Raw genomic sequence first — 16,384 nt, 5'->3', positions numbered from 1 at the left:
AATACAGAATAAATTTTTCAGAACAGGTCTGGTGGTGGGAGACCTAGAGGCCATCCTTGGAAACTGAGCAAATGTGTAGTTAGCGAGAGTGTTAGAACAAGATTTTTTTTTCTTGGAGAGTGGTGAATGAGTGGAATGAGTTGACAGAGTCTGTTGTGAGTGCCATGACTGTGAATGAGTTCAAAGCAAAGTATGATAAATGCTGCGCAAATGTTGGATAGTGCTTGGCATGATGTTTAGTGCCTCCCTCAATGAGTCTAAGGACTCCATGGAGTAACCTATAATAATAATCATAATAATAATAAATTAGTTCATCACAAAAAATAAAAGTGTAAGTTATGACATTATCAATTTTTAAAATAAAGACAAATTTATGTCTGCAGTATATAATTATAAAGAAAAAAAAATTTCAGAAATATAGATTCCTAAATCAGATTACTTACTAGAATGCCTGGAGCACCTGTAAAACCTGGTACACCAGTATCACCCTATCAGAAAGAAGAAAAAAAAAAGACTTCATTGCATCTTGAAACACTACAAATATTGGACAAATGCACATTTATATGTGAAAGAAACTCTTTATTAAAAAAACCATATTCATACAATACTCACATTATTATCAACAGCTGCTCATCTAGCATATTTCATTTAGTAATAATTATATATTATAAAAAAATTTGAAATGGAAAAAAATTTGTAAAAATTATTAAATTTTTGCCTAACTTCTGAGGACATCTTCAGCAGAATGAGTACTGGAACACAAAGTCTAACAGAAAAATTTCATGAATCACCATCATAGTTTAAGTAAGACAACAGAACTGGTCAATAAAAATTCTATTCAATTAATTAAAAAAAATATGAACACATAAACAGGGTGTCCCATAAATTTGTATATATTTCAATAATTCATAACAATTGGGAAAAATTTGTATATGAGAGTGCAGTTTGCACGAAAGTGAATTGCAAGGAGGGGGATATTTTCTTGGTAGGGAAAAAATTTAGTTAAAATTTTCACCAATAGGAGCATTGTGCCATATGCCTCATTTCTGAGGTGCATGCAAATGAGAGTCCTCTAAAATGCAGGGCATACTGCTGGCAGCTTTTAATGATCGCATGCAAATTTCCAGTCGTTGGGTGCATACAATTGTTTTTGTGAAAAGAAAGGTTTATTGCTGTGATGCTGACATTGGTGGATAATGCATTGTTAGTGAAGTTGTTTCACGTAAGCAGACAATCAGCAGCAGAAGCTTTACAAAAGTTTCAAATGTAGAAAAGAATGAAGAAAGGTCAAGGTCTTATCACTTCTGCCAGACCACAGTCTCTAATACAACGTTTTGAGGAAACTGGAAATTAGTCAGATTGCCCTTGCACTGGCAGACCAGTGTTATCCAAAGCCCATACCAGTGCTGTAGCATCGCAAATGAATATCCTAGCAACAACACAATGAACAAGCAGCGCAAGCAGTGCACGGGAAGCTGAAAGAATCATGGGCATAATTAAAACATCCATATTCCACATCCTCCATAGTGTGTTAAACTTGTATCCATACAAGCTGCAATCTCTTCACTAGCTGCTACCAAGTGATACCACTAAGTGTGAGGAACTCACAACAGGGGCTTTGACAAAAGTTGCAAAAGATCCACAATGGCTGCATGACATCTTCTGGACAGACAAAGCACATTTTTCATTGCATGGGACAGTTAATATAGATAACTATCAAATTTGGGTACAGGACAATCCACACACCCACACAGAGGAGCAGTTGCATTCACTGTGACTCACTGTTTGATGCAGCTTCATTGCATCTACCATTGTAGGTCCCTTTTTCTTTGAATAGTCATGCGCAACAAATAGCTGGAAGACATGCTCAGAAAATGACAGCACTACTTGCAACTGCTATATGAAAACACGGTACCATGCTTGTAGAAAAAAATATGTTTTTCACAGTCACATTCATGCAAGACGGGGCACCACCTCATATCGCATCTCCCGTGAAGCAGTTTCTCATCAGGCCATAATTGCAACTCTGCAAGTAGATTTTTGATTGTGAGACAAAGTCCCAAGTGTATCTGAGCAGCCCATCATACTTAGCAGATTTAAAAGATGCAATTCACTGTGAAGTTGCTTGCATCCACCCAGATATGCTCTGTGTTTCGGTAAATGGCATTCTCACCCACTTGCAGCATGCAATTGCTTGTACCAGCAAGCACATTGAACAATTGCTGTAGTGATATGCAACAGGGTCCTGCATATAAATAAGTTTTCAATACCATTCTGACTGTCATCACTGCTGTTGCCCTCTATCAATGATAATTTGAACTAAAACTTCCATACCAAAAAAAATCTTCCTCCCTGCAATTCACTTTCATGCAAACTGCACTATAATATACATTTTTTCTGATTTTTATGAATTATTGAAATATGTTATATTTATGCAACACACTGTATGTATAAATAAGAAAAATAAGAAAAAAATAAATTAGCAATTAATAGAGGATTCATACAACAATATTGTTCATAGAGGTGATAACTATGAAGGCCATCAGGTATGATCAAATTTGGATGACTTAAAAAAAAAAAAAAAAAACTGAACTTCGTGTAAACATTCCATAAGAATCAACTCTTGCATAAGAGCTTGGTTTTATTCTGGAAGGACTGTGTTTAGTGTAGATGGTTTATCAGCTAAACCAAATTGCTCAGGACTATGGTACTGGATATAAGATTTATGTTCCTCATGGAGGACAGTGCAAATCTACCCAATTTTCTGAAGTAAAATAAGCCACACAAGCAAGGGATCTGGAAGAATATCTAGAAAGCTAAGTGGAGGAAACCTATCCTTAGGTGAAGAAAGAAAGAAAGATTGAAATTTTCCTAATATGACAAAATGGCACCACAATGTTGAGAGGCCTCATAATTTTAGAAATACAATAAGATATTCCTTTAACATAAGAGAAGAATTGAGAGATTTCTTCCTGAGATAATAGTTTTCACATTTTTTTTACTATTACGTCAAATTATATATCTATTCTTAGACAAATGATTACACATATGCATGAAGTCTTATTACTGTTTTTTTAATTACCTTCTGAAATTTTAATAATATAGGCCTGTTAGCAAATTGATATTCTGCAGTTTTAGTCCAAACAATATCCAGAATATTCCTATATAGAGCTATTCAAGGCCACACATCTACAACATATTATAGTGAGACTATGACTTGACTTATAATGTGAATAATAAAATAAAATAAAAGCAGTTAAACAGACAAACACAATATAGGATTCTTTCATAGAGTTCCTTTCACATCAGTTAAAGGGTGTCCCTTAAGTCAAGTCATGAAGAAGTTTAAAATGTGAATAACTTTTTAATTATTAATTTTTTCATATTTTTTCATGTATTCTAAAGAACGTTGAGCAAATTAGTTATAGCAAGATGGAGCCATTGTCCACACTGCTAGAGCCACAACAGAACTCCTAAGGCACATTTTTGGTGAGCGAATAATTTCGTGAAGATCTGCAATAATTGGACTTCTTCTCCAGATCAGATAGCTCCCAACTTCTTCCTATGGGGTTAACTGAAGAAAAAGGTGTATGTGAACAAGCCTCCAGACAATCCAACAATTGAAGGAGAATATTCATGCAGAAATTAGGCTACTGCAGCCAGAAACATTAACAGCTGTCACAGAATATGCTGTAGAGAGAGCCTGTCTTTGTGAAGCTGAAAATGGATGGCATTTACGTGCTGTGGTTTTTCATAACTAGCAAAAAAAAATCTCCAGGTTCTGTATTTCATTACAGCAAAAAAAAAGAATAAAATAATATAAAAGAAAAAACAGCTACTTTTGGCAAAAGAATAAAAAATAATTAAATAAAAATTTTAAAAATAATAAAGATAATTAATAAATAAAAATGTTATTAAATGTTTAAACATCTTTATGATTTATGGGACACCCTTATATTGTAGAATTAATTAAAAATAGCATAAAATTTGTTATGTAATAAGTATTTTTTTCAGGGGAGTCACTTAAGGATCAAAGCTAGAAAATTGGGAGAAGATATCAATATAATCTTTAAGGAATGTAACAAACAATGATGGCTGGCAATATGGGACTTAGTTGACCAAATTGTATTTTGTATGGGAACAAAATACAATTTGTTCCCATACAAAATACACTTAAACGAAACAAAAATAATGATATAACGATGAAATTTCAAGCCAGATGAGCCATAATCTGGTTAAACAAGGTCCTCTACTCTTTTCATCAGTGCATCACAATGAACAATAAAAAGTCAGTAGCTGGAACACCTCAACATCTGCAGAATTTAAATAGGACACCATCAACATAAAGAGCATCAATGAAAAAGATGGCGAACTGGTAGAACTAAGAAGTATCACATGGACATAAATGATACTGATTAGACAAAGAAGACTAAAAAAGGTCAGACCCTGCAAAAAAGAAATATTATTATTACCACCACTCCATGGAGTCAAAAGACACATTGCAAGAGATACATACTATTATAACAAAGCCCATCAAACCATACTTTAAACTCATTCAACGTATGTATATTCAAACCCACCATAAGGCAATGCATTCCATTCATCAACCACTCTCCATGCAGAAAACCTGCTCTTTATGGTCTTGCTCACATCCTCATAAGCAGTTCTCAGTGACAGCCCCATGTTCTACTCCTCCCATTCTATGAATAATTTCTTCTCCATTAACCCAGTAACAATTCCTTACCAATTTAATCTCAATCATATTTCCCACTCTCCTCCACCTCTTCACAAGGTTTTGAAACTTGCATTCCATCAATTTGTGTTCATATTCCACATCCCAACCAGCTACCAACTTCAGTCTTCTCTGGATCCATTCCAATATATTCTCATCACCATGAAAACCAGGGGAAAAAATTTGTGCACAATAATCCAATGACCAACCCTTCTGGCCAGCATGGTGCTATAAGGCCAAATACCTCCCCATGAGGACAATGTAAATGATGAATCAAGTAGGAAAATTACATATTGTCTCATCCATCACCCAGCATAAAAAGGGATGTGTCTGGGACTTAGGCAGAGGGTCTAGGTCAAAAAATATGCTACAGTCTCCACTATCTACAATGAGACCACCAACAATGCACAATGACAGGATATCAGTAGGAACATATAACTGCACATCTCTATGGGATGATGATAAATTAGAAGAACTGATGAAGGAATTGGACCATATAAAATAGGACGTCGTGGGCCTATCAGAGATAAGAAGGAAAGAAAACTCTCATGCAATTAAAAAATGGACATCTACTCTACCACTCAGAATGTGAAAGAAAATCAACTGGTGGTGGTGTAGGATTCCTAATAAATAAATAAAACACTCAAGGACAATGTCTTGTTTGTTAATAAAATAACATCAAGAATAGCTGAACTAAGTCTTTTCATAAATAAAAGACACCAATTGAAAATTATACAAATATATGCTCCTCCATATGAAGAGACAGAAGATTTTTATGAAACGTTAGAATCCACATTAAATAATTCTAAAGAATTCTACATAATTATAATGGGAGACTAATACCAAGACTAGAAACAGAGATGACTATCTCAACTCCATCTGTAAATTTGGATTTGAACACAGGAATGAAAGAGGAGAAAGACTTATTGAATTCGCAGAAGAAAATAATCTCTTTATTATGAACAGCTTTTTCAAGAAGAAAATCAACTGAAAATGGACTTGGAGAGGCCCAAATGGACAAACCTATAATGAAATAGACTTCATCCCCTCCGACAGAAGATATATAATAAATAACACTGAAGTGCTTAATAGATTCAATACAGGAAGTGACCACAGACTAGTAAGGACAAAAGTATGGATCAACAAAAAATTGGAATAGAATAAGCTCATAAGAAAAAAGTCCAATTTAGTGAATCTACAAAACCTCCACCACAATAAAAGCTGTTATAGAGAATCACTCAAAAATGATTTGAAAAAGTTAAACACAGCTACTTCCCTTGATGATGCTAATAAAATCTTAACAAAATCTCTCTTGAATTGTGGTGGAACTGTACTCCAGGAGATTGACGAAGCCAGGGATTTGGAGGTGTTGGTGGATAGGGAGTTGAAGATTAGGGGGCACATTGCAAAAGTGGCTAAATCAGCTCATCAAATCACTTGGATACTGAAGAATACAAACAGAGACGAGCAAGTTATTGTTCCTCTGTATCGAGCCTTGATAAGACCCCATCTTGACCACTGTGCCCGGATCTGGGTGCAGGGTTTCTTCTTGATGGGAGGAGGTAGAGAGGATCCAGAGGCGAGTGACCAAGATGATAGCAGGTCTATGAAATGAACCTTATGAGAACAGGTTGAAGATTTGTGGATTGCAGACATTGGTTGATAGGCAGAAGAGGGGTGATATGATTGAGATATTCAAATTACTGAAGGGTATCTATAAGATTAATTCAGAGGATATTTTTCAGAACAGGTCTGGTGGTGGGAGGACTAGGGGCCATCCATGGAAATTGGGTAAGAGTGTGGTTAGCAAAGGTGTTAGAACTAGATTTTTACATGGAGAGTGATGAATGAGTGGAATAAGCTGTCAGTCTGTTGTGGGTGCCGTGACTGTGAGTTGGTTCAAGGCAAGGTATGATAGATACTGTGTGGAATCTGAATAGTTGTAGACATGATGTTTAGGGCCTCCCTCGATGAGTCTAAGGACTCCTTGGAGTTGCCTGTAATAATTATAATAATAATTGTGCATTAGAAATAGGAGGTGTAAAAAGGCACCAAAGAGGAAAAAACTAAGACAGAAAACTTTAAATCTGATGAAGAAAAAGAAGAGAATATGAAAAGAGATTTGAATGAGACAAATAAAATAGAATATTAGGAAATTTGTAAAACTATATGTAACATGAAATTATATTGTAATACTAGGAAAATTTAAGAAACAATAGAAAACAATAGTAATATGAAGGTCCTAAGACAAACATCATCAACTGCAACAAAGGAAATAGCTGCTGTAAGAGGGAAAAAAATGATGAACTTATAAAAAACAGAGCTGCAATAATCAAAAGAATTCAGGAATTTTATACGGAACTCAATGAAGACAAAGACTGAGACATTCAAGAATCAATGATGGATAACTTGAGTGAGGAAAAATACGATTACCCTGAGATCTTACAAGGTGAAGCAGAAATGGCATTGCAGGAAATGAAGAATGGAAAAGCCCCAGGAGAAGATTGAATTATGGTAGACTTCATAAAACTGGAAGGAAGCCCTGTCATCACACAACTGACCAAACTCTTTAATAAATGCCTAAAACAGAGAAAAATTCCAAAAAACTGGAACAATTCACTTCTAATATTAATTTTTAAAAAGGGCAATAAGGAAGAAATTAAAAACTACAGACCTATAAGCCTACTCTCCACATTATACAAAGTCTTCTCAAAAATTATAAATAACAGAATAAAATCTAAACTTGAGGGAATGCAATCCTGTGAACAAGCTAGATTTAGGAAGAATTACAATACTTTGGACCATATTCACACATTAAGACAGCTCATTGAAAAATCAACTGAATACAATAAACCCTTATGTCTGGCCTATATAGACTACAAAAAAAGTATGATTCAGTTAAAATATCTGCAACAATAAAATCTCTTGAAACCCAGGGAACTGAGAAACCAAATTGTTGGATCGTAACTTCTTCTCAATCACATTTTATCGTCTTACAATTCTTTCTTTAGTATTTAACTAGTTGTAGGCTGATATATCAATCGAATATGAAGAAAATTTATATTATACTGCGCCACTCCATATTCTGAATTGCAAGAGCAATTTAGATAAATCAACCTTCAACTGTATTAGGTTATCATAAGCTGATTTTAGGCCGAGGTTTTTATTCTTACTACATAGGGTTCCCGCTAAGATTCATATTATTTTAATTAGCGGTGCAATGAAACAATCTGGCAAATACAAGATTCAATTCAAACAAAATTATTTAATGTATTGTCACATAAATTACATCATAACACAGCATTCCAACAGGGACATTACAATTAAACAAATACAAAACTCTCATTAAGATTCTAGTATACCACTCAGCTGAGCTCAAACTTTATAATTAAAGATTATATTTAACAGATTTTATCCTTCTTGTTACAAAGGACTTCTATCATAACTTTACTCTGATCAAGGTTATATTTCAAAACATTTAAATATCAAATCAGTTCAAGATATTCAGAATGAATACAACTCATGAACCATCAGGCACTCATTTGTACTTCTCTAAGCTCAGTCAATCAATTTTAGTTCTTGTAAGTTTGAGATTCCTAAATTACAACAAATAGGCTTCTCAGTATTCTCGTTCAGTCAATGAACACCTAATTCAATAATATAGCATTTATCACTTGAAGAGGGAAAAGTCTTAGCACATCACACATTAAATCTTGATCCGCTGAATACAGCAACTAGGAACAATATACTATGGGTGGAATTAATTTTCGTTACTTCTCACTAAGTATAGCGAACGTAATCTTACCAGGATATAGCTTCATCACATCATAGGGAGATCGAACAACATTTTTAAAGTCCTTGCTGACTTTTACTTTGTAATAACATAGACTTAAAAGACTGATTTATAAACTCGGGAGAATATAACCTTTATGCACTTGGTTTAAATTATCTACCTATTTCTTCTTCTTTTTTTTTATAGATATTATCCTATTTCCTGCACTATTCCACTGTTTAGGCGTTAGGAGTTTTGATATAAATCCTACTCAGAAAAAGGTAAGTTAAAATACCAAGTGAATCCCGGTCCTTTAAATTCCGTTTACGGCACGTCAAAATTTCCTTCCAGTCTCCAGCTACCGTTCTCTATACTTCCCTACTCGATTCTCTTTTTTACTTTCGTTTTCGTATCCAATCCTTCCTTTTTCCCGCCAGTAACTGGTTCTCACCGGTTTAGCTCACATCAAACTTGTTTTCCCCTTGGTATATAGTAGTTCACACTCCAACATGTGCTAGGAGAAATTTGCATGTTTTCTCACAACAACCAATCAAATGATATCACAAAGAATCTTCTGGATATATTAAAATTATATACATTACATAATATAATAAATTTAGTTTAATCCTTTATCCAAGTGTTAGTAAACAAAGTTTGCACCTGAAAGTATCTTCAGGACTGTGGTAAGGATATACATTACAGTTTCTTATAATATTATTAAAGGAATAAAGCAAATAAAATAAATGACACTTTAATACAGAACTTTTTCATATCTATAATATATTTTAAAATTACATAAATAAAATTAACTAACAAAACTCAAAAGGATTACATGAATAACATTTTATAAGCAAGAGACTAACAAAATAAATTTAAATAAATCCTGCTTGTGATATGGTAGGTCATGTTAATTATGAATGAAGTATTATTAATTATAAATATCTTCATTCACAATTTAACAATATGCTGATACACTATAACATATTTACAAGAATGTAACTTTTGTAATTAAATTATATAAAAACAGTGAAAATTTTCCAATACAAAATGGCATACAGTAAGGTGATACCATATCTCCCAAATTATTTATGGATGACTAGAGGAAGTCTTTAGAAGCCTTGATTGGGAAACAAAAGGAATAAACATAAATGGAGATAGGCTACCTCATCTGAAATTTGCAGATGATGTTGTCCTAATAGCAAATAATCTTGAAGATCTGGAGGAAAGGCTAAATCAGCTAAATGAAGCCTCCAGAGTAATTGGATTAAAAATAAATAGAGAAAAAAAGCAAAAATAATGATGAATAAATACATAAACCAAAGAACTGTCAAAGTTGAAAACCATGAAATAGAACAAGTTACCTCATATGTATATTTGGGCCGATTGTTATCTTTTGAGGATTGCCAAAGAAAAGAGATTGAACGAAGAATTCACCTTTGATGGATGGCTTATGAGAAAATGAGAGATACATTGTCCTTGTCCATCAGAAGTGACATCCCTATGAGTCTAAAAAAGAAAGCTTTTGACCAGTGCATACTTCCTGTCCTAACATATGGAGGAGAACCATGGACTTTAACAGAAGCCCTAAATAAAAAGCTGAGAACATCACAACATCGCATGGAGAGAAGTATGTAAAAGTAACATTAAGAGATAGGAAGACGAATACCTGGATAAGATCTCAAAAATGTGCCATGGATATCATAAAATACATCAAACAGGCTAAGTAGAGATGGGCTGGCCATATTGCCAGATGCAATGACGAGAGATGGACTAGAAAAACAACAGAGTGGAGACCAATGGATGGAGCAAGACAAAGAGGAAGACCGAGAAGAAGGTGGAGGGATGAACTGGAACAAATTGCAGGAATGAGACTGATGGAAGAGGCAGAAAACTGAGTGGTCCAGAAAACCATGGGGGATACCTTCATCCAGCAGTGGACAGAACCAAAAGGTTGAAGAAGAATCTAATGACACCTGATCAAGGTCTTATACAATGGCATCATAACCTCTCTATTTCTGCATGTTAGGGTCCTCCGTATCATTGCCATTATCCGATGTGATGTCTTCACAGCTTGTGCAATGTAACCTCTGATCATATTCTTGTCCATCAACACTCTCAGTCTCCAGTCTTCTTAACCTCTTCCAAAATTTAACCACCAAGTGTATACTTTGCATCCAATTGTTGTCTATCATCTTTCAGAACCTTACACTTTGCAGCATTGAACTGACAGTTCCATACTGTTGCCCACTCATACAAATCTGTTCAGGTCCTTTAAGACCAAACAACTGCTTCATTCCTCATTACCCTCCCCAGTTTTGCATCATCTATAAACAGCTATATATCTCCAGTTAAACCCATCCCAATATCATTAATATATAAGTTAAACAATGGCCCCAAACAGACTATGCAGCATACCATAAGTGACTTTCCTCTTTTGGAATACCGCATTCCCATACAGAACTTAATGACACCTATCTGACAACCCATGACCTTTAACTCTCTAATCTAGCATCCAGTCCCATTTACTCCAATTTAGTTACAAACTTGTGGTAAGGTAATCATAAGCATCAAAAGCCTTTACAAAATTGAAGTATGCCAATGTATATGGATCTTCCTTATCCAATACATTTGTCACCTTATTATAGGGCAAAAGTAAGTCAATAAAATCTGACATACTTTTAAAACCATGCTGACAAGCACAGTAAATACCACTCTTGTCAATCCACTTCTATAGCTTAGCTCTCACCAACCTCTCTGACACCTTAAATACAACTGCAGATATACAGATCAGCCTATAATTTGTAACCTTAGCCTTATCACCACCTTTAGGAACAAATTTACTTTCCTTCCACTTATTTGGAGCTTGTGTTGTTGCAAGACTGTTGTGAAACACGTAAGCCAAGGAACATTCCCTTAAGACATATGGTAATGTGTCATCAAGTCTGTTGTCTTATTATTAAGTGAACACCTCCAGGGAGTCCAAAGACTCATCAAGGAATAGTGTGCCAACAGCATCGAACGATTGAACCCCTTCCAACTACTTACCGCGCTCAAACTTGCTCAACGTTTTGCGTGAGCCATTAGCAGAAGAGACTCTACCAATGAACCAACCTGACATTTAATTTAACTCCTCATACATCTCTTGTTCACTCATCAGTAAGTCTTCTCTCATTTTCTCTACACTTGAGTTTCTACTGATTTCACACTGAGGATGAAACATCCTGAACAACTGCTCACTGAATACCTTTCAATAATTATTCTTATTTTTACCTGCCACACATATAGAAAAAACTCCCTAAGATTGTTATTGGCCTGATTTGCTAATTTTTGCTCATACTGCACTTTTACTGTCCTTACAAACTGAGTCATCTACCTGGCCTGCTCTTTATACTATTTATGCAACTGATTATTATCATTATTCATCTTGTGTTGCTCCATAGTGCATTCTTACAGATTTCATGCTTAATACCTTCATTCATCCATTATCCAGCATTTGGACCTCCAGAATACATTTTCTCACACACACACACATACTGATGCTGTTAAGTATCTCTTTGCCAGTTCCTAAGCAGCATTTATTATTATTACATGACACCTCCAAGGAGTCCAAAGACTCATTGAGGGATGGGCACTTACTCTACAATGCTCCGTCTCCACTACTCAATCCACCAACTACAGTGAACTGCAACTACCATCATCATCATCTATACCAACGCCATCAATTTGCCCACCACTAGTATTTTCACAAACAATCACAAACATCCCTGCCCACAGCAGGATTCGAACCCACAGCCTTTTGGCTGGAGAGCAGATATGCTAACCACTTGGTCAACCAGACTTGCACATACCTTATCCAGCATTTGGACATCCAGAATACATCCACACACACAAACTGATGCTCTTAAGTATTTCTATGTCAGTTCCTAAGCAGCATTTATTGTTATTATTATCATTATATTATTATGGGACACCTCCAAGGAGTCTAAAGACGCCTCGATCCTTCCAAAGGTTTATCCTTCCTACTTTAATTCTTCAGTCCATGCTATAGCTCCAAGCTATCTCCAAAGAAAAACACCAAAATAGTAAGAACATTTGAATCATCAATTACAAAAAAAAAAAAAGTTAGTGCAGAAATTAAGTGTTGGCGACTGTGGAAACCAATATGCAGGCACTGCATAGAAAATGTGCATGACCCGTGCAGTCAAATATATTCTCCATAGCACCTTCCAAATTTACTTTACCAACATACGTGGCCTCAACACCAACCACAATACTGTTTGCTACCAGTCTGCAAAACCCACCAACTTTTTTTGGCAGAAACTCAAATCTCACTCCCTACAAGCACTACTCATTTGAGTTTTCCAAATTACACACTCTGAATCCTTTTGACCCAAGGGTGGCATCTGTGTTTATGTCCATTCTAATATACTATGCCAGAGAGCATCCAACCTAAAGTCACTTGACTTTGAACTTCTTTGGTTAAAAATCGAAATCTCCCTACACCATTCAGTCAAATTTATTTGTTGTCTCTATCACTCTCCCAATGTCACCAGCTACTCTGAGCACTAACTTCCTCTTCTCAAATGATGATTTTCTCCAGTCCCACTTTCCTAACAGTAAATTATCATTCTTCCATTAGATTTTAATGTTTACAACCCCAACTAGCTCTCCTACTCCAGTTGCACAGACCAAGCGGGCAGAGATGCTGAGACATTTGCCATAACTAATGAGCTTACACAAACCATTCACATGTCTACCAGAATACCAGATAATCTTAACTGCTCCCCAAGACTACACGAGTAGTCTGGCACAATGCTAGGTCAGACGATCTTCACACAGCTTTCCAACCCAAACATATGCACCGAATATCACCAAAGTAATCCTCATGGCACAGAAATATACATTCTCCCCACACTGCTCTGAACTGCTATCCCCTTTCTAAACAGTTCTCCAAAAGGTGTGTCAAGACTGCAACAAACAAAAACTCGAGTATACCACAGCTGGCTTTCATCAAGAATGCCATCTTATACCCAAACCTGAATGAGCTGCAAGAAAATTACCAATGGAAAATTACTTCCAAAACAGACTTTGAAAGAGCAGAAAAGCAAGAAGCTTCAATCTTGTCCATATAGCAGCTAAGCTCACCAAAGCAATTGGTCATAATTTTTGCCCAACATCCTTCCAACCAGTGTTACACCCCGATGGCTCGACTTTAATATCACCCATAGAAAAAGCCAATCTCCTGGCTTCACCCTCTTCCTCTAATGCATGCATGCATAGCTGATCATGGTAAATGTCCCTCAATCATTCCAAATGCACAATTAGTAAATGCCGCCTCTATCTTTTTACCAGATCAGAAGAATATTATCCAAATTAGATGTTAAAAAGTTTCCTGTTATTTTCAATAAATCTGAAAGTCTTGTTCTAAGAATTTCATCAGCATATTTGAGCAGTTATATTATATGTTAATGCCATCTAGGTGAGTTTCTGAAGTTATTTAATGCGTGATTCAATTCCAGTATAAATGTGTTTCATCAAATTTAATTTTGATTGCTGTATTGTTTGCAATTCTTTCATGGCACATAACTAAATCGTGAAAGTACTGTAGTCATGAAGTTTTATCAGTCGCATCAATGCTTACATTCTCTCTTGTTTCTTGATTCAAATAATTTAAAATTTTATTAAATTATGGGATTGAATTTTGTTAAATTATCTCATCCTCCCTCATCTCTAAGTTTGATTCTTGTTGTGATGGGAGGAATCTTTATGTTTTTTTTTTCAACTGAAGACGAGTTAGCTGATCTCATATGGATCCTTTCTTTTAGTGTTGCACTGTGATCAGCATTCGTTTTAGAAATTATGGACTTTACAATCATGTTATAAATAACTATTTTAATTTCCCAATGTTTCGACCTTCATATTAAGGTCATCATCTGGAGTATATACAAATATACAAGGATAAGCTGAGTTACATTTCACACAGTAAGCTAAAGAAACAATGATTTGATCACCAGTTATTCTACTGACATGACCTCTAGTGAAAAAAAAAAAAACTCGTATGGAGGTAGGGTTTTCCCCCTCCTGTGGAGACTCTGGTTTTTCATCCTGCATACAGACAAATCAGCCGTCAGGATACATGCAATTCACAAACAAAAAATACTGGTGGTGGTGATGGGCAGTAGTGGCATTGGTGTAGATGATGGAGATGAAGAGTTGTGGAGCGGGTACCCTCCCTTGGTGAGTCTTTGGACTCATTGAAGGCATTACAAAATAATAATAATAATAAATCTCTCTCTAAATTAAATATGAAATTATGAAGTTTGTCAAAGTGCCTCAATAAGGAATGTTGTCACCTTCTCACATATGAAACATCACTGCTTACATATGAAACATCATTGTAAGCAGTGCTTACAATGATGTTTCATATATTTATAATAGTTTCCAGGAGTTCAGTCAGTAATAACAACCATTGCTCCTGCAAAGCTCTAAGTCCCTCAAAGTTTTGGTGAGGAGATTGAGAGCATCACACATCTACCTAGAGCATCCCAAACATGCTCACTAAGATTAAGGTCAGGAGAACTTGCTGGCAGTCGATATGCACGATAGTCTCTTCTCGAAGATATTGTTCCATGAGTTTTGCTTTAAGGAGGATGGGCTTTTGTAGGATCAATGTCACCCCTATCACACCCTGCATATGGATAAACATAAGGATCCAGGACCTTGTCTCTATAAGTTGCAACATTCATTGTTCTGCTAAGAGGTACATACAGGTTGGTGCATCCATTCAATAAGATGCCTCCCCAAACAACTATGCTACCTCTACCATAAATGTCCCTTTCATGGATAGTAGAGGGAGGATAGTGTGTCACTGATTATCTCCAGATCACAGCCTGCTTGATATTGCTTTGTAAAACAAATCAGGACTAGTGTTTAAACAAGATCAACTAATAACTAGTGTTTAAACTAAGAACAACCTCCATTGGTCTTGGGTATGATTAACGTGGAGCCTGATCCATTTCAAATGTTCTGTAGCATGGTGGGTATAGTCAGACTACTAGTCACTTAGCATAAGACCACCTTCATGAAGCCTTCTGCACACACATTGGAAGCAGATACCAATGTTCCTGCAACCAAAACAAGGTCAGATCATAGCTATTCAGAATAGCACTTCTGTTTTGGTAAGCAGATAAGAGATATCAATCACCAACTGTAGTTATATCCCATGGCCATCCCTCACTATATCTCTTGGATGTTGTTTGTGACTGTTAGAATTGGTTCCACAGCCTGTGAACCAAAGAATGACTCTAATGCAACCATCTGCCTCAACATGACTTTGGCTGGCCTCTAGTCTTAAGTTGGCTTGCCAACTGAATTCATCAATTAAATGATGCTTCGCAGCCATACCCATGAATTTTGCTATCATAAAACAGGCTTGGACTCACTCCAAATGCAAAATGGAAAAAAACTACTCCAACCACTTTTATGCCCTGGCTGGCTCATTTGCATTAAAAACTGATAGTGCCATTCATTTATATGTGATAACCAGACTCACCATGAGTTTTTCATAATGTATTTGACTTTCAGATGTTTTATTCCCCCACCCCATCAATGATTTTCTATGTTCCTTAATTTATGGAAACTAGTGTTCATTATGGAAATCGATTATGTAATTGATTAGCCTTCTCCTATTCAGTCATCAGTATGCTTACAATGAATACTGATGATCAGATTAATTTTATTGCCAATTGCAGCATTTAAATCTTCCATTATGTAATAACAGTAAGTTTCACCATTATTTCTTGCAGGAGGGAGTAAAGATTTTCATTACTTCCTTTATCACTTTCCATGTGCATATACTCCAATGACAGTCAGATATTCTC

At 35.6% G+C, this 16,384-nt stretch overlaps 1 protein-coding gene across 1 annotated transcript in view; it reads right to left on the bottom strand.

The window, feature by feature from the left end:
• LOC150100817 (uncharacterized) overlaps window positions 1-16,384 on the bottom strand; it is a 975,156-nt gene that overhangs the window by 834,157 nt on the left and 124,615 nt on the right. Inside the window, exon 4 of the mRNA XM_090401910.1 lies at window positions 444-488. Within this exon, the coding sequence (XP_090258036.1) occupies window positions 444-488 (45 nt within the window). The remainder of the gene's footprint in view (window positions 1-443; window positions 489-16,384) is intronic.

Source organism: Typopeltis vanoorti, chromosome 12 (genome assembly GCF_054136105.1).
Source record: "Typopeltis vanoorti isolate ZY-2024b chromosome 12, IOZ_Tvanoo_1.0, whole genome shotgun sequence".
NCBI classification, from domain to species: domain Eukaryota; kingdom Metazoa; phylum Arthropoda; class Arachnida; order Uropygi; family Thelyphonidae; genus Typopeltis; species Typopeltis vanoorti.
Note: the sequence above shows the minus strand (reverse complement) of the source record. Positions and strands in the feature narration are given on the sequence as shown.